This window comes from Theropithecus gelada, chromosome 6 (assembly GCF_003255815.1).
Source record: "Theropithecus gelada isolate Dixy chromosome 6, Tgel_1.0, whole genome shotgun sequence".
NCBI classification, from domain to species: domain Eukaryota; kingdom Metazoa; phylum Chordata; class Mammalia; order Primates; family Cercopithecidae; genus Theropithecus; species Theropithecus gelada.
In genome coordinates this window covers 148,159,002-148,186,971 of record NC_037673.1, presented here as the reverse complement: position 1 = coordinate 148,186,971, position 27,970 = coordinate 148,159,002, and the positions used below count along the sequence as shown (strand labels likewise).

At 45.9% G+C, this 27,970-nt stretch overlaps 1 protein-coding gene across 3 annotated transcripts; it reads left to right on the top strand.

The window, feature by feature from the left end:
* Positions 1-242: 242 nt before the first annotated feature.
* ATOX1 (antioxidant 1 copper chaperone) lies at positions 243-27,970 on the top strand. Of its 3 annotated transcripts, none has more exons than XR_003119834.1 (4): positions 243-622; positions 6,694-6,769; positions 12,527-12,701; positions 27,956-27,970. XR_003119834.1 is itself a non-coding variant. In XM_025387967.1 (4 exons), the coding sequence occupies exons 1-3, from the start codon at positions 617-619 to the stop codon at positions 12,649-12,651; spliced, it is 207 nt and encodes a 68-aa protein (XP_025243752.1). In that variant the 5' UTR covers positions 243-616; the 3' UTR covers positions 12,652-12,697; positions 15,992-16,133. The 3 variants fall into 3 exon arrangements, 2 of the variants coding, with proteins under 2 accessions (XP_025243752.1, XP_025243753.1); XM_025387967.1 differs by lacking the exon at positions 27,956-27,970 and adding an exon at positions 15,992-16,133 and having other exon boundaries at positions 12,527-12,697; XM_025387968.1 differs by lacking the exon at positions 27,956-27,970 and adding an exon at positions 15,992-16,131 and having other exon boundaries at positions 6,697-6,769; positions 12,527-12,697.

Below are 27,970 nucleotides of genomic sequence, written 5' to 3'. Positions count from 1 at the left end.
TGTAATAGGGCGATAAACGCTAACTGAGGTCCAGATTATTGCCTCCTCCCCAGGCCGCCTCTCTTCCACAACCACCCCCACCCCACTCCAGTCAGGGCCCTTCCTCCTCTGCCACGACAGCTCTGCTAACCCGGCACTATCACTGCTTGCGTCCTTCGCAGCCTCCTGCTACATCTTTTCCACCGCTGCGTCCTCGTTGGCTGGCGCTCAATAGACATTGACTCGGTGAATAAATGAGTGAAACTGTCCTTTTAGGGATGGATGAATCTGTCCTATTCAAGGCGGTGCCCTTTTCTGGTATTCCCTAACACAAGCTTGACCCGAAGTAGGCGTTCTGAAAAAGGCCGACAGTTGATGGAGGCCAACGCAGCGCTCCTCTCACCTCCTCTCTCCGTCCAGGCCGGGTGACCATAAGCGCGGTCAGCGGAAAGGAGGCGGTGCGGCCGGCAGGGTTGAGGCCCGGTGGGGGCGGGGCCTCCCTCGCGACCTGGCCCGGAGAGGGTGGGGCTTCCGGGAAGGGGCCTCTAGCGCGCACTCTCGGAAGCGCAGCCGAACCAGCCCTCCGAGCCCAGAGAGGCGCTGCTGCCACCGCCGCCCCGCCGCCGCTGCCTTAGTTATGCCGGTGAGTGGTTGCGCCGTCCCCGCCACGCACACTTGCAGTCCCCGGGTTCCTCCTTGGCTGCACAACAGCTTGACCGGATGCTTCTCTTGAAGGGCTCAGCTTACCCCACCCAGCCCCCAGCTTTTGCGACCCTTCAGAAAATGGGATCCGAAGGGAGTTTAATCTAGGAGCCAGGCTTCAAAACGTCGGAGCTGGAAGGCCTCCAGGGGCGACAAGCCCACACCTTTCCTGCGTACACGGAGAAACAGACCCAGAGAGGGGGCAGGGGGTCGCTCAGCAGGACGCGGGGAGTTGGTGGCCAGCGGGAACTGAGACGCCTAGTCCCTGAGCCTTCCTCTTGGCTGCCCCGCCCGCTTAGCTGGCCTGAAGGAGGGCGGTGGGGAGGCTCTGGGCATGGGGATGGACCCGGTTATTCCCTCACGGACCGGGCAGGTTTTCAGAGGTTCATGATGTTTTCTTAATTTTCCTGCCCACTATGGCTTACTTTTCAAATCAGCTCTGGGCGACTCTGAATGGAGACACTTTGTCAGCCTGAACCCATAAGCCCCAGAGAGGTTCAGGAACCCCCCTCAAAGTCACCAGTTGCTCAGTGGCAGAGTCTGGGAAGTCAGTCTGAGCCTGCCTTTGCAGATCACTCAGTATATTGTTGCTCGTGGCCTCGTTTTTTATATAAAAAAGAATTGAGGGCTTTGACAGATAAAAATGTAAAAAACCCAGTAACTTATTCCAGGTCGTGTTGAAGTTGGCAGAGCCAGGATTCAGCTCCTTATCCTTAGGCTCCCCATCTCTCCAGGCCTGACCACATCGGAGGTGCCTGGCAAAAGCAGTCATACCGGCTTGGGAAGATGCTCTGATCTCAGTTGCATCTTGGTTAGGGTCATGTGGTGTTTAGCATTTTCTTCGAGGTGCGTAATTCATGGCTCTGGGCCAGGTGGATATCAAGAGGTATCCCACAGATGCCATGTGTCTTAGCAGCCTGTCCTTTGGGAGCTGACAGGTGAGCCTGACGCCCCCTGGGCAGAGCCACTAACATCTCAGGTGTCATTTCCCTTGGACCTTGCCAGGTGCCTTGAGACAAATCCTCCAACAACAAAGTATGGATAAGGAATCTGACAGAATCAGCCCTACCAGTTGAGCAAGTCAGCCTGTGGCAATGGTAGAAGACAGTATTAATCTCCCTGGGACTTAGAGAGTGAAGGTTACCAGGATTTTTTGTGGGGGGTAGCAGTGAGGAAAAGGCCAGCTTGATCATCAGTGTATTCTGTATCTTCTGGGGATTTTGACAAAAGACCCTCTGGAGCAAATGATGGGAATGAGGAGGGCACTTGGCACCATGTACCACAAGATGAGCAGCTGAAGGAAGGAGGGTGTTAGTCAAGGGACTGCCTTAAAACTGGAAAGGGAAGAAAAAAACATATATATATGTTAATATATATATATACTGGGAGACAATGCGAGACTCCGTCTCAAAAAAAGAAAAAAAAATCGTCCCACTTACTTCGCCCAGGCTGGAGTGCAGTGGCCTGATCTTGGCTCACTGCAAGCTCCGCCTCCCGGGTTCACATCATGCTGCCTCAGCCTCCTGAGTAGCTGGGACTACAGGCACCCGCCACCACGCCCAGCTAATTTTTTTTTGTATTTTTGGTACAGACAGGTTTCACCATGTTAGCCAGGATGGTCTTGATCTCCTGACCTTGTGATCTGCCTGCCTCGGCCTCCCAAGGTGCTGGGATTACAGGCATGAGCCACTGTGCCCGGCCCCCACTTACTGACTTTTAAAACCTACTTTAAAATCTACCCATTTTTTAAGTCTTTATGAAAGACCCCAGAGGCCATGAGGAACCAGAACTACCCAGTTATGCATCCTGTGGTAGAGCCGATCTTGAGCTTCTCCTATAAAGAAGTGATTACTCTGTCCATGAAATAGTTTTTCCATCACCCTCAAATTTATTTTTGCCCCTCAGAGGTGGAGGAGGAGAGCACTGAACTGTACTGTTTATACCCAGAAGCTGATTTCTGACTTCTGACCTTTATACTGTAGGGGATGGGACCTACTCCCTATAATCAGCAACTGAAAGTTTCAGGTATTTGTTGACTTCAGGTCCTTGGGCAGCAAAAAACTGTGCTCCCTAAAAATGTATTTCTAGTTTCGGAGCTTCTGCTGAGAGTCACGGTTATGAGAGCTGGTGGTGTACTTTGCTATTCCAGAACGAGCAGGATTTCCCTGGAGCGAAGAAAGCCTAGGTTCATATTCCATACTCAGTAGGTATTTGCCACATGACTGCAGGCCACTTAGTGAACTCTTGGGAACTTCACTTTCCTCCTGAGTGAAATAAGATAAATAGCTTTCTTTCCAGGCTCAGTGAGGACTAGCTTAGATACTGTATAAAGACAATTTGACATATAATAGACAATCAGTAGATTTAGCTCTTAGGTTGATCTTGCAAACCCTTCCAAACTGTGGCTCAGTATATAAGTGCAAACCATTGATTAATCAATTTTCTGCTGGTTATCCTAGAGCAAGACTCAGCAAACTTTTTTTTACAAGGCCCAGATAGTAAACATTTTAGTCTTCACAAACCACAGGGTCACTGGTACAACTACTCAACCCTGCCATTCTAGTGCAAAAGTAAACAAGTGAGTTTGGCTATGGTTTTTTGTTTTTGATTCTTTTTTTTTTTTTTTTTTTTTTTTTGAGACAGAGTGTTGCTCTCTCGCCAGGCTGGAGTGCAATGGCATGATCTCGGCTCACTGTAACCTCCGCCTCCCAGGTCAAGTGATTCTCCTGCCTCAGCCTCCTGAGTAGCTGAGATTACAGGCGCACGCCACCGCTACCAGCTAATTTTTGTATTTTTAGTAGAGACGGGGTTTCACCATGTTGGCCAGAATGGTCTCGATCTCTTGACCTCATGATCCTCCTGCCTCTGCCTCCCAAAGTGCTGGGATTACAGGCATGAGCCACCACACCTGGCCCCAGTTTGGCTATGTTTTAACAAAACCTTTTACCTTGTAAAACAGGTAGCTTGTATTGTGCCAATCCATGTTCTAGAGCATCATCATTTTTTTTTTTTTTGCGAAACATTTTTTTTTGTTTTAAATTAAATGGAGCCATGATCTCACTGTATTGCCCAGGCTAGTCTCAAAATCCTGGGTTCAAGTGATCCTCCCATTTCAGCCTCCCAAAGTGTTGGGATTACAGGTGCAAGCCACTGCACCCAGCCTTTAGATTTTTATTTATTTATTTTTTTGAGACAGTGTCCTGCTCTGTTGCCCAGACTGGAGTGCAGTGGCATGATCTTGGCTCACTGCAGCCTCTGCCTTCTGGGTTCCAGCTATTCTCCTGCCTCAGCCTCCCAAGTAGCTGGGATTACAGGCACCTGCCACTATGCCTGGCTAATTTTTTTCTATTTTTAGTAGAGAGACAGGTTTTACCATGTTGGCCAGACTGGTCTCGAACTCCTGACCTCAGGTGATCTGCCTGCCTCAGCTTCCCAAAGTACTGAGATCATAGGCATGAGCCACATTGCCCTGCCTAAAAAATTTTTTTATAGAGGAGAGCATCATCTCAGACTGTAATGTGGGCAGGAATGACTTGGGTGTCTTGTTAAAATGAGGATTCTGATTCCGGACTTCTGGGAAGGGACCTGAGATTGTGCATTTCTGGCAGGCTCTCAGGTGATGATCGTATTGTTTGGTTGAGGACCACATTTTAAACACAAGATTTTGTAATACCTACTACAAATCATTCTTTCCAGAATTTGTTATTGTTGCTGTCTTTGAATAGTCGTGAAACGATGAAAAAATCAGAGATGTTTAGAAGAAAGGAAAGACTGACCATTTTCTTTAAGGCAGACTTTGCAGATTTGGCCTTAATAAAAGTAGTAGTTTACTAGTCACAAAGGTCATACAGTCTACACTGGAAAATCGAGCTGCTTAACTCTTGGTCTTGGTTTCCTCTGTAGAGCACAATGACAATCCAGACTCAGAGGTGTTTAGAGACTTAGAAAGAGTTTGAGAAGCCACTTAGTCACTTTATTTTCAGATTTGTAGTTTTGCCTCCCTGTCTCTCCCCAGTAGGTTAAAAATGGGGAGTGGCAGGGCCTGCTCCACATCCACAGAGCCAGTTGAGGCAGGTGTCTGGGAGCTGCACTTTACACAAGGTCCCCAGATTCTTCCTATGCATGCTGAAGTTGAAAAAAAACTGAGTTAGCTAATACCCTTTTGGCATAGATTAGGGAACTAGAGCCCTTCTGGAGCAGAGATTTTGCCTGTGATTTTCTAGCAAGATATATCGCTACACCCAGAATTCCAATTGAGGTAATAGACTTGAAATATTTTGAAGTGCTCCATGAAAAATGTAGCCATTGATTTTTGAAGGGAAACAGGAGAGACAAATGGAAGAAATTAATAATAACCCAATAGCTAATTTTTTACCCAATGGAACCTAGTACTAGGCTCTAATTTCCTTAATGTATTAGTTATCTATTGCTCCTTAGTAATTATCCCAAAACTTTGTAGTAAACAACAAATATATTTATAGTAATTCACACAGTTTCTGAGACTCAGGAATTTGGGAACAGCTTGGCCTAGTGGCTCCAGCTCAGAGGCTCTCATAAAGTTGGAGTGAGATGTTAGCTGGAGCTGCATTCATCTGAAGACTTGACTGGAGCTGCAGAATCCAGTTTCGAGATGGCTCACTCACATGCTTGTTAGCTTGAGGGTTGGGTCTCTCACTTTGTGGACCTCTCCTTATGGTTACTTGAATATCTTTATGATTTGGTAGCTGACTTCCTCTAGTGCAAATGACCCCTGAAAGAGAGCAAGACAGAAGTCACAGTGTCTTTTATGACATTGTGATATCTTCAGAAGGCACATAACCTCACTTCAAGCCATATTCTATAAGACACACAGACCAACCCGAGACATTTGGAATGGGATTACTCAAGGGCATAAATACCAGAGGCAGAGATCATTGAGGCCATCTTGGATGCTGGCTACCACACTTAAAATCCTGTGTTCATCCCATTCACAAATCTAGAGAGGGACTCTTACCCCCAATGTTCAGATGTGGAAACTAAGGCACAGAGAAGTAACTTATTGATGATCATGCAATAAGTAGTGTCAGAACTGGTATCTGAAGCCAGATTTATCTAATTTCAGATTGTCTCATTTCCAGAGATTTTAAAATATTGGTTTATGTAATCTTTGTGTGAAAGCAAAGGAAAAGACCCAGAAGTTCAAACCAGCCATGTCAATTATCCATTGACTCAAAAATATGTTTTAAGCACCTACTCTGTCCAGGCACTGTTCCAAGTATTAGGAATCCAGCAGTGAACTGAACAAAACGTCTGTCTTCTGGGTGCTTACCTTCAGACCCTTGATCTGTTAGATATCCTGGAGACTGTAGAATGTAGAGCTTACATGAAGACTAGGAGCCGGGGATCCCTTCCTGCCTGGCCTCCAACCCACTGGGGAACCCAGGCAATCCTTTCTCTTCCCTGGACCCAGATGCTGCCTCTGAGAATGCGGCCCTTGGATGAAAGCAGAATCACCTGGGATAATGACTAGACATAACAGATTCCCCAGCCCAGACCTGCTGACCAGAACCTGCAGTTTTTGCAAGCTGCAGGTGACTCTGGTGCAGAAAATAATTTTCTAGTTCATAAGTGGGCCCACCAGAACAGCATTGTTAGAAGTATGGGGGCCCATCCCTGTGAGAGTTATTGGTGGCCCTGAGACAAAGCTCATAGCTCAAGAATCAGTGCTTTGAAGGTAGGACTGGGAAAAAGCATTTTAAACTAGATCTCCAGGTGATTCTATTCACTGTGTGCCAGATACTGCTAAAGGATTTATGGGGATGATTCCATTGAATACCATCTATGAGGTAGAAACTCTTAGCTGCTCTATAGTTGAAGAGACTGGGGCTCAGAAACACGCTCCTGATGAGTCTGATGCCAACCAGGTCCTACCCAGTCTCTCTGCCTTCTCTTTTGACCCTGAGTGGGCCTGTCTGCTGGCACTGTGTGTGGGTCACTCTGCAGGGCTCGGGTCATGCTCCCCCTTTGTTTCAGAAGCACGTGTTCTCTGTGGACATGACCTGTGGAAGCTGTGCTGAAGCTGTCTCTCGGGTCCTTGATAAGTTTGGAGGTGAGTGAGTGGCCCTCAGTTGGGGGTGGGATAGAGGAGACAGATGCACTTATGCCATGTTCATATGCATGCAGATGTTGCAGGAGAGGCTTAGGGTTAAGCTGATCATAACAGTAAAACTAAAATGTATTGAGTACTTAGCACGTACCAACTACTCTTGTTAGTTTCTTATGTGGATCACATCATTTAATCCTCACCACAGCCATTTCAGATAGCTTGTTTGACTAGCTCCATGTTAAACAGGAGACAGCTGAAATTCAGAGACGTTAACTTATCTGGGATCACATGGTCAGTAAATGGTGGAGCTGGGATTTAGCCAAATTAACTAGAACTGCCAGGACTAGCTCTGGAACCATGGCAGTACTAGTGAATATGTTGGTCATCTCCAGTGTATACTGCATGACACATCTGAGTGTCATTTTCTGTTAAAAAAATTTTTTTTTTTGAGATGGAGTTTTGCTCTTCTTGCTCAGCCTGGAGTGCAGTGGTGCGATCTTGGCTCATCGCAACCTCTGCCTCCTAGGTTCAAGCAATTCTCTTGCCAGAGTCTCCCGAGTAGCTGGGATTACAGGCATGCGCCACCATTCCCGGCTTATTTTGTATTTTTAGTATAGACGGGGTTTCTCCATATTGGTTGGCTGGTCTTGAACCCCTGACCTCAGGTGATCTGCCTGCCTCGGCCCCCCAGAGTGCTGGGATTACAGGTGTGAGCCACCCTGCCCAGCCTCTATTAAGATTTTTTAAATGGGGCTGGGCACGGTGGCTCACACCTGTGTTCCCAGCATTTTGGAAGGCTGAGGTGGGCGGATTGCCTGAGCTCAGGAGTTCTTGAGACCAGCCTGGGCGACATGGTAAAACCCTATTTCTACAAAAAATACCAAAAAAATTAGCCAGACATGGTGGCACATGCCTGTACTCCCAGCTACTTTGGGGGGCTGAGGTGGGAAGATCGTTTGAGCCCAGGAGGTTGAGGCTGCAGTGAGCCTAGATCATGCCACTGCACTGCAGTGGGGGCAACAGAGCAACACCCTGTCTCAAAAAAAAATAAATAAGACAAAAAAAAGAAAGATTTTTAAAAAGTAACAATTTTTAAAAATTTTGTCTTTTTCTATTTCTTTGCTTCAAAAAAATTTTTTAAGTAATTTTGAATCGCTCACATGCAGGGTTTTTTTTTTGTTTGTTTTGTTTTTTGAGATGGAGTCTCGCTCTGTTGCTCAGGCTGGAGTGCAGGGGCACATGATCTCAGCTCGCTGCAACCTCTGCCTCCTGGGTTCAAGCAATTTCTGTCAAATTTTTTGTATTTTTCATAAAGATGGGGTTTCACCATGTTGGCCAGGCTGGTCTTGAACGCCTGACCTCAAGTAGTCTGCCCACTTTGGCCTCCCAACGTGATAGGGTTACAGGCATGAGCCACTGCACCTGGCCACACGTAGATATCCTTAAAGCACCTCTTTTCAACAATCAGTCTCATCCAGCCTTGTCATTTCACAGCTGGGGAAACTGAGGCCCAGAGAGGGCTGGGATCTGGTCCTGGGACTGAATGAGGTAATAACTGAGTTGTGATCAGAGTTTTGGCAATGCCAGTCAGCCTTCTAAGACTTTTTCTTTTCTTGTTCCCCTACATGAACTGTCACACAATCTTCTAAAATTTTCTGTTTTAAAACCCTAAATAATAATGACATTAAGTTTTCAAATGGCTTCCACGTGGACGTGATCTCATTAGCAGTCCTCTGAGCTGTACTTTTCATCTTTGGAATGAGGATGTTGATGCCAGTACCCAGGAGGTTAAGTGACTTGCCCAGAGTCCCGCAGCAAGTCAGTGGCTGACCTCTGGCCCTGTAAACTGGGATCTTAATCTGAGAGAAACTGAAACAGTGGAAAGAACCTGGCTGCTGACTTTCCATATGACTGTGGGCCCTTGTTTCTCAGGCCTGGGTTTCCCCAGCTGTGGTATAGGAATGTATATCTTGTGTATCTGTATCAACTTCTACTGTTGATGCTTTTTTTTTTTTTTTTGAGATGGGGTTTCCCTGTTTTGCTCAGGCTGGAGTGAAGTGGCATGATCTCTGCTCACTACAACCTGCTTCACCTGCCCTCTGCTGGATTCAAGTGATTCTCCTGCCTTAGCCTCCCGAGTAGCTGGGATTATAGGTGCCTGCCACCGTGCCTGGCTAATTTTTTTTTTTTTTTTTTTCCCTGAGATGGAGTTTCACTCTTGTTGCCCAGGCCAGAATGCGATGTCGTGATCTCAGCTCACCACAACCTCCGCCTCTCGGGTTCCAGCAGTTCTCCTGCCTCAGTCTCCCGAGTAGCTGGGATTACAGGCGCGGGCCACCGCACCCAGCTAATTTTGTATTTTTAGTAGAGACGGGGTTTCTCCATGTTGGACAGACTGGTCTCAAACTCCTGACCTCAGGTGATCCTCTCTCCTTGGCCCCCCAGAATGCTGGGATTACAGGCATGAGCCACTGCGCCCGGCCTGTTGACGCTTTAAAAACGAAACTGCACAGGAGCCCCTCAAATAAAGCAGCAGGCTCTGGATGAAGTGGGAACGGGCCTAATTTTGTTTGACAGCTCAAGGACACCTACCCACCCCAGGAACTTCATCCAGGCCAGAGTGTAGTGGCGCGACCTCAGCTCACTGCAGCCTCAACCTCCCAGGCTCAAGTGATCCTCCCACCTCAGCCTTCTGAATAGCTGGGACTACAGGATCACACCGGGCTATTTTTTTTTTTTTTGTAGAGACAAGATCTCACTTTATTGCCCAGGCTGGGAAACCATATGATTTTTGTTTTTGGTTTTGGTTTTGGTTTTGGTTTTTTTGAGACGGAGTCTTGCTCTGTCACCCAGGCTGGACTGTCGCCCAGGCTGGAGTGCAGTGGCCGAATCTCAGCTCACTGCAAGCTCCGCCTCCCGGGTTCACGCCATTCTCCTGCCTCAGCCTTCCAAGTAGCTGGGACTACAGGCGCCTGCCACCTCGCCTGGCTAGTTTTTGTATTTTTCAGTAGAGGCGGGGTTTCACCGTGTTAGCCAGGATGCTCTCGATCTCCTGACCTCGTGATCCGCCCGTCTCGCCTCCCAATGTGCTGGGATTACAGGCTTGAGCCACCGCGCCCAGCCTGTTTTTGTTTTTGAGGAGGAGTCTCACTCTGTCTCCCAGGCTGGAGTGCAGTGGTGTGATCTCGGCTCTCTGCAACCTCTGCCTCCCAGGTTCAAGCACTTTTCCTGCCCCAGCCTCCCGAGTAGTTGGGATTACAGGCACATGCCACCACACTGAGCTAATTTTTATATTTTTATATATTTTATTAAAATATAAAATTTTTTTTTATATTTTTTATATATGGAGTTTCACTATGTTAGCCAGGCTGGTCTCGAATTCCTGACCTCAGGTGATCCACTCGCCTCAGCCTCCCAAAGTGCTGGGATTACAGGCACATGCCACCACACTGAGCTAATTTTTATATTTTTATATATTTTATTAAAATATAAAATTATTTTTTTATATTTTTTATATATGGAGTTTCACTATGTTAGCCAGGCTGGCCTTGAACTCCTGACCTCAAGTGATCCACTCGCCTCAGCCTCCCAAAGTGCTGGGATTACAGGCATGAGCCACCACGCCCAGCCAACCATATGATTTTTAAGGCCCCTTGCTGGAGGATCTGCCTTTGAGCTTCGGCAGGTTTCTCCCCATCTTTTCCTACTGTCCCTGCTTGGATGGCCTCTTGAGAAAGTCAGGAGAGTTTTTTGAGTTGCTTAGGGCCCTAAAAGAAGAGTGCGAGGGCTGAGGAATCACAGATTAATAGCATTCTTGAGCTGGAATGACCACAGGAGCTGGCCAGCCCTGAATCCTTCATGTACAGATGAGGTAACTGAGGCCTGTGAGAAGCAGGACCCCACCCCTGCCATCCATGGTCACCCAGCAAGTCAATGGTGAGGCCAGGCCTAGAACCTCTCAAGACTTTTCCTTTCTTTCTGTGTGCTCTTTTGTCAGAGTAAAACTCTGGGTCCTCTCATGTGCTGCTGGGGAGCTATAAATTGGCATAGTCATTTAGGAGGGCAATTTTGCAATGTCTATTAAACATTCAAAATGTGTCAAACATCTGTCGCCCCACAATTTCCATTCTGTGAATTCACTGTATAAAAATATTTTTATAAGTTTTTTTAAGACAAGTTCAAATATGTTTGCTATAACATTGTGATAGTGGTGAAAAATTAGAAGCATCCTCAATGACCTTTAACATGGATTAATTAAGTGGATGTGTGGTACGTTCACACTATGGAAGATTGTAGCTTTTAAAAAAAGAATAGGGCCAGGCACTGTGGCTCAAGTGTAATCCTAAGACTTTGGGAGACTGAGGCAGGTGGATCACCTGAGGTCAGGAATTCAAGACCAACCTGGCCAACACGGCAAGACCCCATCTCTACTAAAAATACAAAAATTAGCCAGGCATGGTGGCTTATGCCTGTAATCCCAGCTACTCGGGAGGCTGAGGCAGAAGAATCACTTGAACCCAGGAGGCAGAGGCTACAGTGAGCTGAGATCACATCACTGCACTCCAGCCTGGGAGACAGAGCGAGACTCTGTCTCAAAAAAAAAAAAAAAAAGGGCTGGGTACAGTGGCTCACACCTGTAGTCCTAGCACTTTGGGAAGCCAAGGCAGGCAGATCGCTTGAGCCCAGAAGTTCAAGACCAGCCTGGGCAATATGCAAAAGCCTATCTCTACATAAAATACAAAACTTAACCAGGCATGGTGGCATGTGCCTGCAGTCACAGCAACATGGGAGGCTGAGATGGGAGGATCACCTGAGCCTGGGTGTTCAAGGATACAGTGATTTGTGATTGTGCCACTGCACTCCAGCCTGGATAACACAATGAGACCGTGTCTCTAAATAAATAAATAAATAAAAGTAATAAATAAAGAAAAAAGTAAAATATTAGCAAGACCTGTTTATGTAGTGTGATGCCATTTGGAGAAATTATTTTTCATTTGTCTATCTGGGACAAAGTCTGGATAGAAGCCGGACTGTTCACAGTGATCTCAAGGGGTAGGATCAATAGGGGGCCTTACCGCTTCTACTTTTATTTAGAAATGTTTGCTTTTTTGGGGAAAAAAAAATGTCTATATTACCTTTGCAATTTAAAAAAAAAAAAAAAAAACGTGGCTGGGCACAGTGCCTCATGCCTGTAATCCCAGCTCTTTGGGAGGCCAACGCGGGCAGATCACTTGAGATTAGGAGTTTGAGACCAACCTGGCCGACATGACAAAACCCTGTCTCTACTAAAAATACAAAAATTAGCCAGATGTGGTGGCGTATGGCTGTAATCCCAGCTATTCTGGAGGCTGAGGCATGAGAATCACTTGAACCCCGGAGGTGGAGGTTGCAGTGAGCTGAGATTGTGCCACTGCACTCCAGCCTGGGCAACAGAGTGAGTCTCTGTCTCAAAAAGCCCTAGTATAGAGCAGGGATCAGCACACTACAGCCCATGGACCAAATCCTGCTCACAGCCTATTTTTGTATGTTCAAGAATAGAGTTATAAAAAAATACGCAGAATATACAACAGAGTCCATATGTGGCCCACAGTGCCTAAAACATTTACTTTCTGGCCCATTACAGAAGAAGTTCGCCAATCCCTGCTCTACAGGAAAGGGCAAGGGTGGTTGTGAGTAGTAATTTAGAGCCTGAACTCTTTCTTGCTATAACTGGGAGGGTCTGTGCTTCCTTTCCCCATACCCCATTTCCTCTTCCTGCAGGAGTTAAGTATGACATTGACCTGCCCAACAAGAAGATCTGCATTGAATCTGAGCACAGCGTGGACACTCTGCTTGCAACCCTGAAGAAAACAGGAAAGACTGTTTCCTACCTTGGCCTCGAGTAGTAGGGACCTGGTCCCCACAGCCCACAGGATGGACCAAAGCGGGCAGGTGGGTAATGCCCCATCACTTGCTGAACAAACCTGCTGCTCACACCTCTCATCAGAGCTAACACCTTGGCCTTTGAGAGCTTGAGTGGAGCAGAAGAGCCCCCTGGGTTCTTTTCAATCCACTATCTACCTTCTTTGAAGTGGTTACAAATATTTTATTATTGTCTAATGCAAATCACAAGTTCAGGGAATTCTTACAGCCCCTGTGAGTGGACAGAGCACTGTAAAGTCTCCCAGAGTCCTCTTTTGGACTTGGGGGTTGCAGTTCATGGATAGCAGGGTTTAAGTTTACAGTCTATGACCCTAAGCAGTGCATTTTGGCTCCTTTGTTTGTTCGTTTGTTTGAGACGGTGTTTCATGTGGCCCAGGCTGGAGGGTAGTAACTCTTCATAGGTGTGATCATAGTGCACTATAGCCTTTAACTCCGGGGCTCAAGTGATCCTCCTGCCTCAGCCTTCTAAGTAGCTGGAGCTGTAGGCACATATCACCACACAGGGCTCTGGCTTTGATAAACTGACTGTCTCATCAGAGTTGACACTTATGCCTTGGGCCTTATTCTCCTGTGCCCTGACCAAGTGAGTTAATTCAGACTGTGCCGCCCTCTCTACTTGAAACTGTTAGCTTCCTGAGCATGCCCTCTGTCCAGACTGGTACAAAAACAATAGCATGTTTGAGCTAGATGTTCCCTTCACTTTTATGTAATCCAGTGAGGCAGTAAGGGGCACTGTGCCACCAGTCTTCACTCTGGAACCAGGCAGACCTTACTCATTGATCCAGCCAGTCTCAGCAGGGCACTTCTGGCTGCCATTGCCCATGTAGCACATTTGACTCGTGAATTACAATGATCACCACATCTCTGATGTGGTTTGGTGCCCTGACTGTGACTGAGAAAAATGAGGCCAAGAGAGGGGAAGCGATTCAACCAAAGTCCCACCCAGGTGAGTGGCAGAGGCAGGAAGAAAGTCAGATATCCTGAATCGGGGTTCTGTAACTGTTACTGGTGGCATTGTCCCTGTGAATGGGCCCACGGAGACCCTGCAGACAGAGGCCAGCCACAACTGACTGGTAGGTCCTCTTTGAGGATAGCCTCCTTCCCAAAGGCGTACATTTGGAACCTGAGCCATGGCAGTGTTCTGTGTATGTGGTAACATCACATGCAAGTCACAAGATGTCAGATGCATCTGTTTTCGTCATGCACTTTCCATCCATAGATAGAATGCATATTCAGGAATGAGCCCAGGATGAATAACGAGGAATCTGGGATTCTGATTCCAACTCTGTCCTCATTTCACACTGACTTTGGGGATTTTTTACATTACAGAGATTTGGTCTTCCCATCGGTAAAATGGGGCTAACACCTCCAACCTGCTTTCCTGCCTTGTGGGGATTGGTGTGCAATCTCTCCACATATGAAGGCTTATCCTCTAGAGAAGTAAAACATCAGCTGTTTCCAGCATGTTGAAGAACAGTGTTTCTTACATCATTCCTCTACCCCTAGGGTTTCGTAGGGAGGGTGAGTGGATGGGGCTGTGGACCCTCCATAACTCCCAAACAGCCCTGTGTCATATTGGGCTTCCTGTAAGATTGTATTTTATGAAAATGCTCTGTAACAAGAAGGAATGGAGGGAGAGAAGAAAAAAAAAAACTCTTCCTGAACTAGCAATATACATGGGGGAGCCCTAATGCACACATCTTGGATTAGAAACTCCAGGCCTGGGCATATGAATTTTTTTAACTAAAAAAGTAGTATCTGTTGGATGTAAACCATGTGTAGCTTAATGTGTTTTTCTCATAGAAAACATGTTTTCTCATGTTATTTTATTGAGATGAAATTCACAAGACATAATAATTATTTTAACCCATTTATGCTGAATATTGCAAAGTTTTTTATGTGAAAAATCAAACCTTGGTGATGACCTTGAGCAGTAGGATATAAATAACTCCCACAAGCTTAGCATTCCAATAATGGAACACTAGGCATAAATGGGCTAAAGTCTATCATTTAGTGGCATTTGTTGCATTCACAATGTATGACCACCACCTCTCTCTAGTTTCAAAACTTTTTCATCATGTCAGAAACACACCCTATATCCATTAAGAAGTCACTCCCCACTACCCATTTCTCCATCCCCTGGCAGCCACTAATTTGCTTTCTACTACTCTGGATTTGCCTACCCTGGACAGATCATATAAAAGGAATTACATTATATGTGACCTTTTTGTGTCTGCCTTTTTCCATGTAGCATAATGTTTTCAAGATTCATTCAGGTCATATCACGTATCTGTAAATCATTCCTTCCTATGGCTTAGTAATTTTCATGGCACTTTTTATTTATTTTAGATTTTTTATGATAGGAAGTTTCAAACACATGTAAGTAGAGTGATAGAATGAATCCCCAAGTACCCATCACCCAGATCCAACAATTTGTTTATTTCACCAAGGCCTGTTATTTTTTGATAAAAGCACTCTGTGACAAGAAGGAATGAAGGGAGAGAAGGAAAAAAACTCTTCCGGAGCTATCTATATCCATGTGGGGGAGCCCTAATGCACACATCTTGAATTAGAAACTCCACTGTCCTCATTGTTTCATCTGGGTAACGAAACACCTAGATTATTTTGAAGCAAATTCTAGACATCATGCCCACTCCCTCCTGCCCAGATTGTTTTGAAGCAACTTCTAGACATCATACAATCTTATCTGTACATATTTCAGTAACCATGTATTGTATGGAAAGGCTCCTGGAAATTCAGATGCACAGTACTCAGTAAGAATCACCCAAATAAGCCAGCTTTAGTCCACGTGCTCAGGCAACATGTCTTTGAAGTCTGCTCTAAGAGGCTCCTCAGTGACCCACTTGAAGCCAGACTTGGGAACCTCAAAGATAGAATGTTTATTGGTTTTGAAGTCACCTTAATCATCTGACTCTTGGCAGATTTATTTGCTCATGCTTTTGTTCATTGCCTTTCCAACATAAACTGTAACAGGACAGGGAGTGCTGTTGACTGAGTATCCTGGCAGCCCTGGAAATTCCCCAGAAGAGGGCTTTGGCAGTGATTGGCTTAGCAAGGTTAATGCGTTCCAGCCAACCTGAGTATAACAGGTTCATGGGAGTATAACAGACTTCATGGGAGCAGTGTGCAGGGCTGGACATTGGGGTTCTAGTCCTGCCCCTGCATCTGCACCCTAGGTTTTCCACCTCACCCCTGCCTCTTTGTGCATTTATTGCCTTTGCAATATCGCTATGTCCACAGCAGATGGCGCCTTTGTTCCACCTAACTTTCCGTCTTTCCTAGGATGCTGATCCTCCTCCCCTGGCTTCCAGACAGACCTGGGACTTGGCAGTCATGCTGGGCAATGGTGTTCCTGTGGAGACCCTCAGTTGTCCTATTCCTTCCTAGCTTCCCCGCAATAAAATCAAGCTGCTTTTGTTGGAGATGTTGTCTTGCCTAGTCTTGGTGTTGCTTGCTCACATGTAGGTGGTTACGCTTACTCAGGTTGGAGTTTTGAGAGTTCCCACCTGGGAGTCAGACACCCTGTAGATTCTGATTCTTTGCTTTGTGATCTTTAGCAAATCACTTCCCCTCTCTGGGCCTCATTTTTTCCTCACCTATAAAGTAAAGGCATTGACCCAGAACAGTGATCCCCTTTCTTTTCACCGGTTTCGTAGATTTCATATTTTGAAAAACTTTTGTCTATCAGGTGAATTGCACAAAAGGTTATCAAATGTTAAGGCAAGTGGAGTAGTGGGAAGAGGCTGTGGAGACAAACTGCCTGGGATAGAGTTCAAGCTCCAGTACCTCCCAGCTGGGCCACTTAACCTCTCAGTGTCCACAGACATAAAATGTGATGATAGCATCTACTGCAAATGGTGGTTGTGGGGATTAAATGAAGTGATACGTATAAATCAATTAGAGCAGTGATTGCTGGTTAAAAATCACTCAGAAAATATTAGTGATTCATTTTTGGCTTTTTGTTTGTTTTGAGATGGGATTTCTCTCTGTCACCCAGGCTGGAGTGCAGTGGTGCAATCAGGGCTCACTGCAGCTTTGACCTTCCGGGCTCAAGCAATACTCCCACTCTTGCCTCCCAAGTAGCTGGGACTACAGGCACATGTCATCATGCCCAGTTCACCTTTTTTTTTTTTTTTAGTTTTTTTCTAGAAATGGGGTCTTGCTATGTTGCCCAGGTTGATCTTGAACTCCTGAGCTCAAGCAATCCTCCTGCCTTGGCCTCCCAAAGTGCCTTGAACTCCTGCCCTCAGGTGATACACCTGCCTCAGCCTCCCGTAGTGCTGGGATTATGGGTGTGAACCACTGCACCTGGCTGCCACTCATTTTTAAAATATTTCATTAGTCAAAAATCTGTCACAATGGCAATTTGAATTCCAGTCAGGCTGAGTGAGGTTGAAACTAGTCAGGTTGGAGTGCAGTGGCATGATCATAGCTCCCTGTAACCTCTAACTTCTGGGGTCAAGCAATCCTCCTGCTACAGCCTCCTGAGTAGATCTTATATACTCTTAAAAATTATTGAGGATCTTGGCTGGGTGCAGTGGCTCACACCTGTAATCCTAGCACTTTGGGAGACTGAGGCGGGTGGATCACTTGAGGTCAAGAGTTTGGGACCAGCCTGGCCAATATGGTGAAACCCCGTCTCTACTAAAAATACAAAAATTAGTCGGGCGTGGTGGCACATGCCTGTAATCCCATGTACTCTGGAGGCTGAGGCAGGAGAATCACTTGAACCCAGGGGGCGGAGGTTGCAGTGAACTGATATTGCATCACTTCACTCCAGCCTGGGCGACACAGTGAGACTCCGTCTCAAAAAAAAAAAAAAAAATTTATCAAACAGTTTTGGTTATGTGGGTTATACTACATTAGAAATTACAACAGGAATTTTTAAAACAAAAATACCCAGGCACACATCCCATTAGCCATTGGGACTAGATGAAGTCACTGCAGTCATTTAGACTCTGGAAAACTTTACCATACAATTGTTAAGGAGGAAAAGGCATCTTACAGAAGCTTTTAAATTTAACCTCATGTGCCTTCTGAAAGGCTTTTGGGGGTCACATGTTGAGAATCACCACTTCAACCATTTATTGGGCACTTACTGGGGACCCAGGGCTGCTGGAGACTGGAATAAGACGGCTCTGCACTTGAGCAGCTCAGACATGGGACCAGCCACCTCATCTATCTCATGGGCGGTTTCCTCATCTGCGCAATGCATAATGCCTGCACCTCGGGGAACTTAGTAACCAGAAATAACACTTTATTTCAACTCTAAACTGATTGTAAGCATAATTTCCATCCCATTATGAAAGTACTAAACAAATCTCAGGGCCATTTCTGCCTTTGTGGCCCCTGGGGTTCAGGGACTCCTTCCCAGCCCACAAGGTAAATGTGTTTCTTGACCACCAGATGGCAGTGTCTCCTGGACTTGACCATCCACAGAGAAGTTTAAGACAGTTTCTTTTTAAAGAAAAGTTTCTCTGGGCTCTGAGAGAACAAACTTGAGGATTTTTTCCATTTTTAGTTGCCCTGGAGGTCTGGTGCAGACTGGCTGGCCCATTGGGAACGCCCAAGAGTTGAGACACTGGTGCTTCTTAGAATGAGTGCTTCTCAGAGGGGTTCATTTCCTTTGAGTTCTCTCTACACCACCACCCCCAGCTGAAATCCAAGTTTCTAGCTGAGGCACTTGACTGTGTTCTTCCAAGGCCAACGCCTGCCAGCAGCCCAGCTGGCTGTCCACAGAATGAATGAATCACACAGCGGAGCTCAGGCTTCTGCAGGAGTGGGGGTGGGGAGCAGATGTGTCCACATATTTCTCTGGGGCTTCCCTGAGCACTTGGCCCTAGCCCACCCTTCTAGGCTTTCTCACTCCTCACTGCAGCCAGCCAGCCCGCTTCTCAGGTGCCTTGCTTTTGTTCATGCTGCCCCCTGTAAGTGGAATGATCTCTACTAGCCTCCCTTGTCCCCATATACAAATTCCTTTCCCTCCCTTACATACCACAGCCTCCATGAAACCTCTCCACAGCTGGAAGTAATTTATTTCTCCTCTTGGCCCTCAAAGCATTTATCTCACAAACTTCGGTGTTGTGGCAAAGCTTTCTGTCCCCGTATCTTTCCTGGCCTCGAGGATCAGCCCAAGCATCTGTTCCCTCTGCACCCAGAGCAAGCACTTAGGGAATATTTGATGAGTCATGGCTACCATTTGGGGGATGCCTATTTAGTGTGTCATGCCCTTGCATTGATCTCATCCCATCCTTACCTAGATTCCATAAGAGAGCGAGCTAAGGCAGACCCTCACACGTGGTAGGTGCTCAGTAGGTGTTGACCCAGGTAATTTGATGGAGGAAGAGATTGTCTCTTCTAATCCTTCTAGCAGGTTTCTATTTTTGTCAAAGATCCCTGGTTGTGAGTACAGCCTCCCCTAGGGTGTTCCCAGTAACCAACCCTTGTTTCTGGGCTTGATGGGGTGAAGCTCCCACCAACTTTGCTTTGTTGACCTACCCATTTGCCTGGTGACCAGAGCCTTGGCTTGTCCAGTACCCACGTTACCATGACTGGAGAGAAACTACCCTGGCCCTCAGTATGGGGTGAAGCCTGGGGGCTGTATTTGGGGGAGGCTCCCTTCCTCACATAGGTGTGAGCCACAGGGGGAGCTCTGGCCTGGCCTGGCTCCCCATCAGCGTGCTGAGTGAGCTTGAGCAAGTCTTTTGAATTTTGAAGTGGTGTGGGGGGGGGGGTGTGTGTGTGTGTGTGTGTTGTTTTTCGTGTATGTGTATGTGTGTGTGTCGTTGTTTTTCTTTTTCTGAGACAGGATCTCTGTTACTCAGGCTGGAGTGCAGTGGCACACTCTCCGCTCACTGCAACCTCCATCTCCCAGGCTCAAGCAATCCTCCCACCTTAGCCTCCCAAGTAACTGGGACCACAGGCACACACCACCATGCCCAACTAATTTTTACATATATATTTTTTTAGAGACAAGGTTTCACTATGTTGCCAGGCTGGTCTCGAACTCCTGGGCTCAAGCAATCTGCCCGCCTCAGCCTCCCAAAGTGTTGGGATTACAGGCATGAGCCACCACACCCAGCTGAAGTTTTTTTTAACTGCTTTTTTGAGGTATAATTTCATTCAATAAACTGCACATATTTAAAGTGTAAACTTTTTTTGCTATCTCCTACCTAAGGAATAAAGTGTATAATTAAGTTACATATATATCTAACACATACACATACATACACACACACTCATGAAACCATCACCACAATCAAGATAGTGACCATATTAATCACCTAAAAAGTTTCCTGGCACCTCTTGGTAATCCCTCCCACCCTCTCCTTGCCCCCAAGTAACCACTGATCTGCTTACTGTCACTATTGATTAGTTTGCATTTTCTAGAGTTATATAAATGCAATCACACAGTATGCTCTCATTTTTGTCTAGCTTTTTCATTCAGCATAATTATTTTGAAATGATATCCTTTTATCACTGAGTAGTAGGTATTCCACTGAATGAATATACCAGAAGGTGTGATTCATTCCTCTGTTGAAGGACATTTGTTTCCAGTTTTTTTTAACTGCTTTTGTGCTATCAAGGTTTCCAAGGGTCCTACAGGGCACAAGGGAAAGTCTCAGTGAGCTGGCCTCTTCCAACCCAACACACCCAAACTCAAACCAGAGCAGCTCAACTCATAATTTTATTTGTATCTTTTAATTTATTTTTATTGTTTAGAGATGGAGCCTTGCTGTGTGGCCCAGACTGGAATGCAGCAGTGCAATTACAGCTCACTGTAGCCTTGAACTCCTGGGTTCAAGTGATCATCCCATGTTGGCCTCCCAAAGTGCTGGGATTACAGACATGAGCCACTGTGCCTGCCCCAACTCACAATTTTATCTACTGGGCTTCCGCCTACAGCCCCAGTGGTACTAAGCCATGTTCTGGACTTCAGCAGATCCAGCTTTAAATTTCTTCACCACTTAAAAACTGTGTGACCTTGGGAAAGTTCCTGATTCTTTTGTGCAACTCAGTTTCCTATTCTGGAAAACGGGGGTCATAACTACTCTGACCATTGTGAGAATTAAAGATCTTCATGTCCCTCATTCTTGATAATGGCATTCCACAAATAAAACTTTCTGTCTGGCCAAAAAGTTTCACAATTATACGACTTGAAGTTTGAAAACTGAAGTCTGAAAAGTTTCAGATCTAGATTATTTCAACTTCGGCAGATTATGAAAAGTAAAATGGAACCTCAAGATTGTGCCGTGTGGGAGGTGAATGGTTGTTCAGGTCACTGCCCTCTCCATGACATTCGCCTTTAATTAGTGCCAGTCTCTAAAAGACTCAAGTCTGTAATTTCCTGGGAGTGTTCATCGGAGCTTCTTTTAGATTTCCATGGCTTTGAGGGCTGTGGCCGCTTAGTTTAAGAAGACAAGTTTTCTAATCTGCTTCCTCAGAGAAGGAAAGTCTTCATGTCCCTAGGTAAATCTCATGACTACTGACTAGGGCCTTGCAATAAAATCAAAGCCTCTAAAAATAAGGATGTTACCTCCCATTGGTCTGTTTATCATGGGCTCCAAGGATCTTAATCCTTTTAGAATCGTAAATCCCTTGATGCCTAGAAGTAAGCTGTATCTTGGATAAGAATGCAGGCTCTGCAGATAAACAGACTATTTACCAGATGTGTAAGCTTGAGCAAATAGTTTAACCGTCCAGGACAAATGAGCTGGGCACAGTGGTAAGTGCCTCTAGTCTCAGCTGCTTGGGAGGCTGAGGCAGGAGGATCACTTGAGCCCAGGAGGTCATAGCTGCAGTGAACTACAATCATGCCAGTGCATTCCAGCCTGTGTGACAGAACAAGACACCATCTCTGAAAAATAAATAAATAGAACTATCCAGGACCTCAGTTTTCACACCTGTAAGGTGAGAGTAATACCTTCTTAGGGTGAAGTGAGAGGACACATGTACATAGAAGGAGCTCAGTTTTGCTGTTGTTATTATCATTGTAGGATCTTAGGAACAGATGTCCACATGCCCTCCTTCTGATAGGTGGTCCATGAGCCTTCCTTCACCTGCACGGCAGCCCTGCCCCTGAAAGGGAGCACTGTGAGCTGCTGGCTCTGCTCTGGACAGCTCTGCCAGGGGAAGTTCTGATGTTGAACCCACCCTTGTCTATATCCCTGGCAGTTCTCTGGACTGGAACTGGATTTGTCTTGATATGTGGGGCATCAGCCTAGCCCTTCCCTGTGGTTATTCCTCAGAAGCAGGTCTTTCCTTTGTTCTCCCTACTACTCCCTTTCTGCTCCACCTCCCAAGGCAGATCCCAAATTCCCTCCTCAGCCATTCCTTGGAGAAAGAGTTTTGAATGAGCATGACCGCCTGGTCACTAGTCCCTTTGTTGATGCCTTTTTGAGAGTAGAAGCTGAGAAAACATGGAAAAGCCAAACCATTCTGGGCCTCCGCTGATCCTCTGCCAGCTCACAGGGTTCCTGACTCCTAAGGAGAGAGCTTACTGGGGGAAGTTACTGAAGGATGGCTGGAGGTGAAAGGTTAAGGCTGGGAGCACAGCCTGGAATCACACAGAAGGAACCCAGGTGGGCTACTCCCTCTGTTCTTATCTGGGGAATGTGGCTCTGGATGGTACCTACATTGGAAATAACGCATATAAAGCACCCAGCATGGTAGGGGCTCATCGAAGCCTGGCTTCTCTGTTCTGTTTTTGTTTTGAGACAGGGTCCCACCCTGTCACCCAGGCTGGAGTACAGTGGTGTGATCATGGCTCACTCATTACATGCTTGACCTCCTGGGCTCAAGTGATCTTCCTATCTCAACCTCCCAAATAGCTGGGACCATAGGTGCATGCCATCACACCTAGCCAATTTTAAAATTTGTTTATAGATATGGAGTCTTACTTATGTTATCTAGGCTGGTCTCAGACTCCTGGGCTCAAGCAATCCTCCCACCTCAGCTTCTCAAAGTGCTAGGATTACAGGCGTCAGCCACCGCACCTGGCCTGGCTTCTCCATTTTACACCTTTGAAAACGTGTCCCTGGATCTTACAACTTTGTAAAAGGACTGAGCCTGCTAGGTCAGCCTACTTCCAACATCAAGCCTGGCCCCTACGCTTTCCTCAGACCCCTTCCAGAGTCCAATTTCGTGACAACCCTCACTGAAGCACTGGTTTGTGGGTATATGACTTCTTTTTTTACCAAAACAGAAGCTGTGCTTCTCCCTGTGTTCCTAGTAATTAGAGAGGCCACTAAAGCTGTTGAGATGGCAAGGAGGGCTGGAGGTGGAAGGTTAAGGCTAGAAGCACAGCCCAGAGTCTCCAAAAGCTCAAATTCACCACACCCCACCACCCACCACCCTGAGAGCTGAGAAATCCCCCTACTGCCATCTCAAGCCTCTGCCTCTGCCTCAGACCAAACCTCCAGAGATGTCAGGGGCCTTGGATATTCTAAAGTGTTAGAACTGGACAGTCCTTTTGAAATCAAAAGTCCTACTGCCTCATTTTTTGTTGTTATTAATGTAAATACCTACTATGATATTACAGGATAACTGTAAAAAACTAAAATAATTTTATTTATGTGACACCCTCCCCCATAGTCTCCATATGACAAAGAAAATTCTCTCTTACAGTTTGGAGTATATCCTTTTTAGGCTTCTGTAAATATATACAATACAAGTAAAGCTAAATGGTGATATATGGTAGTGTTTCATATAACTCAGGTTCCAGAGTTAGACTAACACCATATTTTATTGACAAGTTATGTAAACCATCTAGCCCATTGTTTCCCTAACAGTAAATTGAGGATAATAGCATTGACCTCATAGGGTGGTTCTCAGAATTAAATGATAATCCACAGAAATCGTTTTGCACAGAGGGTGGCACACTGTAAGCACTCAATAAGTGCTAACTAACCATTTTATTAGTATTTATGGTTTATTACCTGCTTCTTTCACTAACTGAATAGTTAATGGACGCATTTTCATATCAAGTTTTATTTTCATTTCAGAGCAACATTGATCTCCTTTTCTTAACAAAATAACTTTTAATAATTTTTTTTTTTTTTTTTTTGGTAGCGATAAGGGGTCTCTCACCATGTTGCCCAGGCCAGTCTTGAGCTCCTGGGCTCAGGCAATCCTCCCACCGTGTCCTCCCAAAGTGCTGAGATTACAGGTGTGAGCCACTGCACCCAGCAAATTTTATTTTGGAATAATTTTAGATTTATAGAAAACTTGAAAAGATAGTACAGAGAGTTTCCATATATCCTTCACTTAGCTTCCTGTGATGTTAATGTCTTACATAACTATGACACATTTGTCAAAACTAAGATCTAATTGGTACATTGGTACCAAAGCTCCGTGGCACATTGTTTTTTGAGATGGAGTCTCACTCTGTTGCCCAGCCAGGCTGGGGTGCAGTACAGTGATCATGGCCCACTGCAACCTCTGCCTCCCAGGTTCAAGCAATTCTCCTGCCTCAGCCTGCCTGGCTAATTTTTTTTTTTTTTTTTTTTTTTTTTTTTTTTTTGAGACTGGGTCTTGCTTTGTCGCCAGGCTGGAGTGCAGTGGCGCCATCTCGGCTCACTGCAACCTCCGCCCCCCGGGTTCAGGCTATTCTCCTGCCTCAGCCTCCCGAGTAGATGGGATTATAGGCACGCACCACCACGCTCAGCTGATTTTTGTATTTTTAGTAGAGACAAGGTTTCACCATGTTGGTCAGGATGGTCTTGGTCTCCTGACCTCGTGATCCGCTCACTTCGGCCTCCCAAAGTGCTGGGATTACAGGCGTGAGCCACCGCGCCCGACCTAATTTTTGAATTTTTAGTAGAGATGGGGCTTTGCCATGTTTGCCAGGCTTGTCTCAAACTCCTGACCTCAGGTGATCCGCCCATCTCGGCCTCCCAAAGTGCTGGGATGACAGGTATGAGCCACTGTTTGGCTGGTACAGTGTTAACTGGACTCCAAATGTTATTTGGATTTCACCAGCTTTCTCATAAGTGCTCTCTTTCTGGACACAGATCCAATCCAGTGTACCACACTGCCTTTAGTCATCAGGTCTCCTTCATCTCCTCTGATCTTTAAGAGTTTAGCAATCATTTCTTGTTTTTCATGACTTTAATGGTTGTGAAGACTATTGGCCAAGTATGATATAGCCTGTCCCTCTCATTTGGTTTGTCTGGGATTTTTCTCATGATTAAACTGCGGTTGGGGGAAGAATATACACAGAGGTAAAGTCTCCATCTTATTTCATTATCTCAGGGGGTGCATAGATATTGACATGATCTATTACTGATGATGTTCGGGTTCCTGGCAAACTCCTGGCCGTGAGGTTCCTGGAAAACTCTCAAAGATCAGAGAAGATTAAGAAGACCTGATGACTAAACCTGATGTGGTACACTGGATTGGATCTGTGTCCAGAAAGTTACGATTTTGACCTTCTCATTCTCTATTCTCAGGAAGTAAGTCCAGCCACATTCAAGGGTGCATATGGAAATAAACTCCACTCCCTGAAGGGACAAATATGTTGTCTGGAATTCTAAGATTTGTCCCTTCTTGCCCATTTAAGTGACTGGAAAGTATTTATTGGCTAAAAAAAATACTGATTTTCATGGCTGGAAAGCATTCCACTGTGCGAATGCACCTTAATTTGTTTAGCTAAGTTATACAGAGTGGTGCATGCATATAGTTCACCGGCACTACACGTCAGTTCCAACCTCTTTCCTGTGTGCTTTCCCACATGTGAGGCTGGAAGGCCAAGCCCCACATGAACCTAACTTCCTGGTAGTTACGTTTCTCATTGAAAATTAGGTTTCATTGGCCGGGTGCGGTGACTGACGCCTGTAATCCTAGCACTTTGGGAGGCCGAGGAGGGTGGATTGCTTGAGTTCAGGAGTTCGAGACCAGCCTGGGCAACATGGTGAAACCCATCTCTACTAAAATACGAAAAATTAGCCGGGCATGGGGGCATGAGCCTGTAATCCCAGCTACTTGGGAGGCTGAGACAGGAGAATCACTTGAACCCAGGAGACGGAGGTTGCAGCGAGCCGAGATCGTGCCACTGCACTCCAGCCTGGCATGCAGAGTGGAACTCCATCTCAAAAAAAAAAAAAAAAATTAGGTTTCATTGATTAGGTTCACTCCTGCTCCATTTGGAAGGTGGAAATCAGGAAGAGCCATTGTCCCACAGATTTTGGCTATTACCGCCCAGCATGGAGACATTGGGTTATTTGGCAGCAGTGTTCCTGTGTCTAGTCACTAGTTTCATAGGTGTTGAGAGGCACTGGTGGCTGTGGCTTCCTGACCCCTTGGATCATAGCCATGGCAGTACATACTTTAACTTCATAGTCCAGCAGCCACCCTCTGCTTCCCTGCCCTCCTGATGGGGCAATGTGGCTCCCCCTCTGGTAGCCAGTTCACCTGCACTGTTCTGAGAGTCATAATGCTGGAAGCTCAGCCTCAGCCCCTTCCTCCAGCCCTTCCAATCCTTTTGTAAGCACCTGATGAAGTCCCTTTCTGAGCTCGGGTGGTGGCTGTGCCCCACAACTGAACTCAGATGGATAGAATGATCTATTAATAGGTTGTTTCCAGAACTTATTAAAGTGTATATTGTCTGGTATCAGGTAACTCAGTATTTCCTAGGAATAAAATCCTACAAGTGGAACTGTTAGAGTCCTTTCACTGTGCATATGGCTAAAGTGAAGCAACAAAGAAGTGCAGGTACTTGTCTGAGTTCACATAGGGAAATGGGAGCAGCTTGGGGTGCTCTTTCCATTAATTCAGGCTGCTTTGTCATGGTCATTGAACACCCCGGGCCTGGAGTTTTTCAGGTGAAAAGGAGCAACTCACATCTATTCAAATAACTTGTGACAGAGACTGCCAATTTTCTATTCAAAAGTCTTTTGGCCAGGCACAGTGGCTCATGCCTGTAATCCTAGCACTTTGGGAAGCTGAGGTGGGCAGATCACCTGAGGTTGGGAGTTCGAGACCAGCCTGACCAACATGGAGAAACCCCGTCTCTACTAAAAATACAAAATTAGCTGGGTGTGGTGGTGCATGCCTATAATCCCCGCTACTTGGGAGGTGAGGCAGGAGAATTGCTTGAACCTGGGAGGCGGAAGTTGTGGTGAACCGTGATCGCGCCTTTGCACTCCAGCCTGGGCAACAAGAGCGAGACTCCATCTCAAAAAAAAAAAAAAAAAAGCCTTTCATCCCCTTTTCCTTAGTAATAGAACCCAATTTATGGCTGGGCACGTTGCAACCTAAAATAAAGATGACATTCCCTAGGTTCCTTTGCCGCTAAGTGTGACATATAACTAAGTTCTGGCTAATTGAGATGCAAGGAAATTCCAGAAAGACTCTTTAAAATGAGCTGATGCAATTAGAAGGCCCTCACCATTCTTTATTCTTCCTCCTGCCTGAAAGAAGGATGTAATCTAGTAGACATATCGGGCCATGATGTCACTTTCCTTAGCGCTTGAAGCCATGAGCTAACGATAGTACCTGAGTCTCCAAAGATTATTATTATTATTAATTTATTATTATTAGAGGTGGGGGTCTCACTCTGTTGTCCAGGCCAAAGTGCAGTGCCTCAAACTCTTGGGCTCAAGCGATCCTCCTGCCTCAGCCTTTAGGGTAGCTGAGACTACAGGCATGCACCATGGCGCTTAGCTAGAAGATGATGGATTCTATACATGAGCCTTAAACTGTCTATTTCCAGACTTTGTTTCTATGTGAGAATGAAATAACCTTCATTTTTGTTACAGCTACTGTTATTTTGAGCTTACTGGTATATACATACAGCTGAAACTAACACTAACTGATACATAAGCTTGTGCTTCCCTGATTTCTTCTGCCCACCCGCCATATGCTTGCTTTCATTTGCCCATAATACCAAGATATGCAGGCCTAAAGTCAAGACTGGGATCTGCAGCAGTTGCTCTCACAAGGTCCTGGTTTTTTTTTTTTTTTTTGGTCTGTGGGGGGGTGTGTGTGTGTGTGCAATCTTGAGCCACTTTAACCCTCTGGGTCTCAGTTTCCACAACTTTAAAAGGAAAGGGTTAGGCTGGACATGATGGCTGATACCTGTAATCCCAACACTTTGCGAGGCCAAGGCAGAAGGATTGCTTGAGGCCAGGAGTTCAAGATCAGCCTGGGCAACATAGTGGGACCCCCCCCAACTCTAAAAAAATTTTTTAAATTAGCCAGGTGGTAGCACTTGCCTGTAGTCCTAGCTACTCAGGAGGCTGAGGTGAGAGGATTGCTTGAACC

Excerpts from the sequence above, each read along its gene's own strand:
- ATOX1 (XM_025387967.1), top strand. Across the intron at positions 6,770-12,526 it reads GGTCCTTGATAAGTTTGGAG|GAGTTAAGTATGACATTGAC; the intron begins GTGAGTGAGTGG and ends CTCTTCCTGCAG.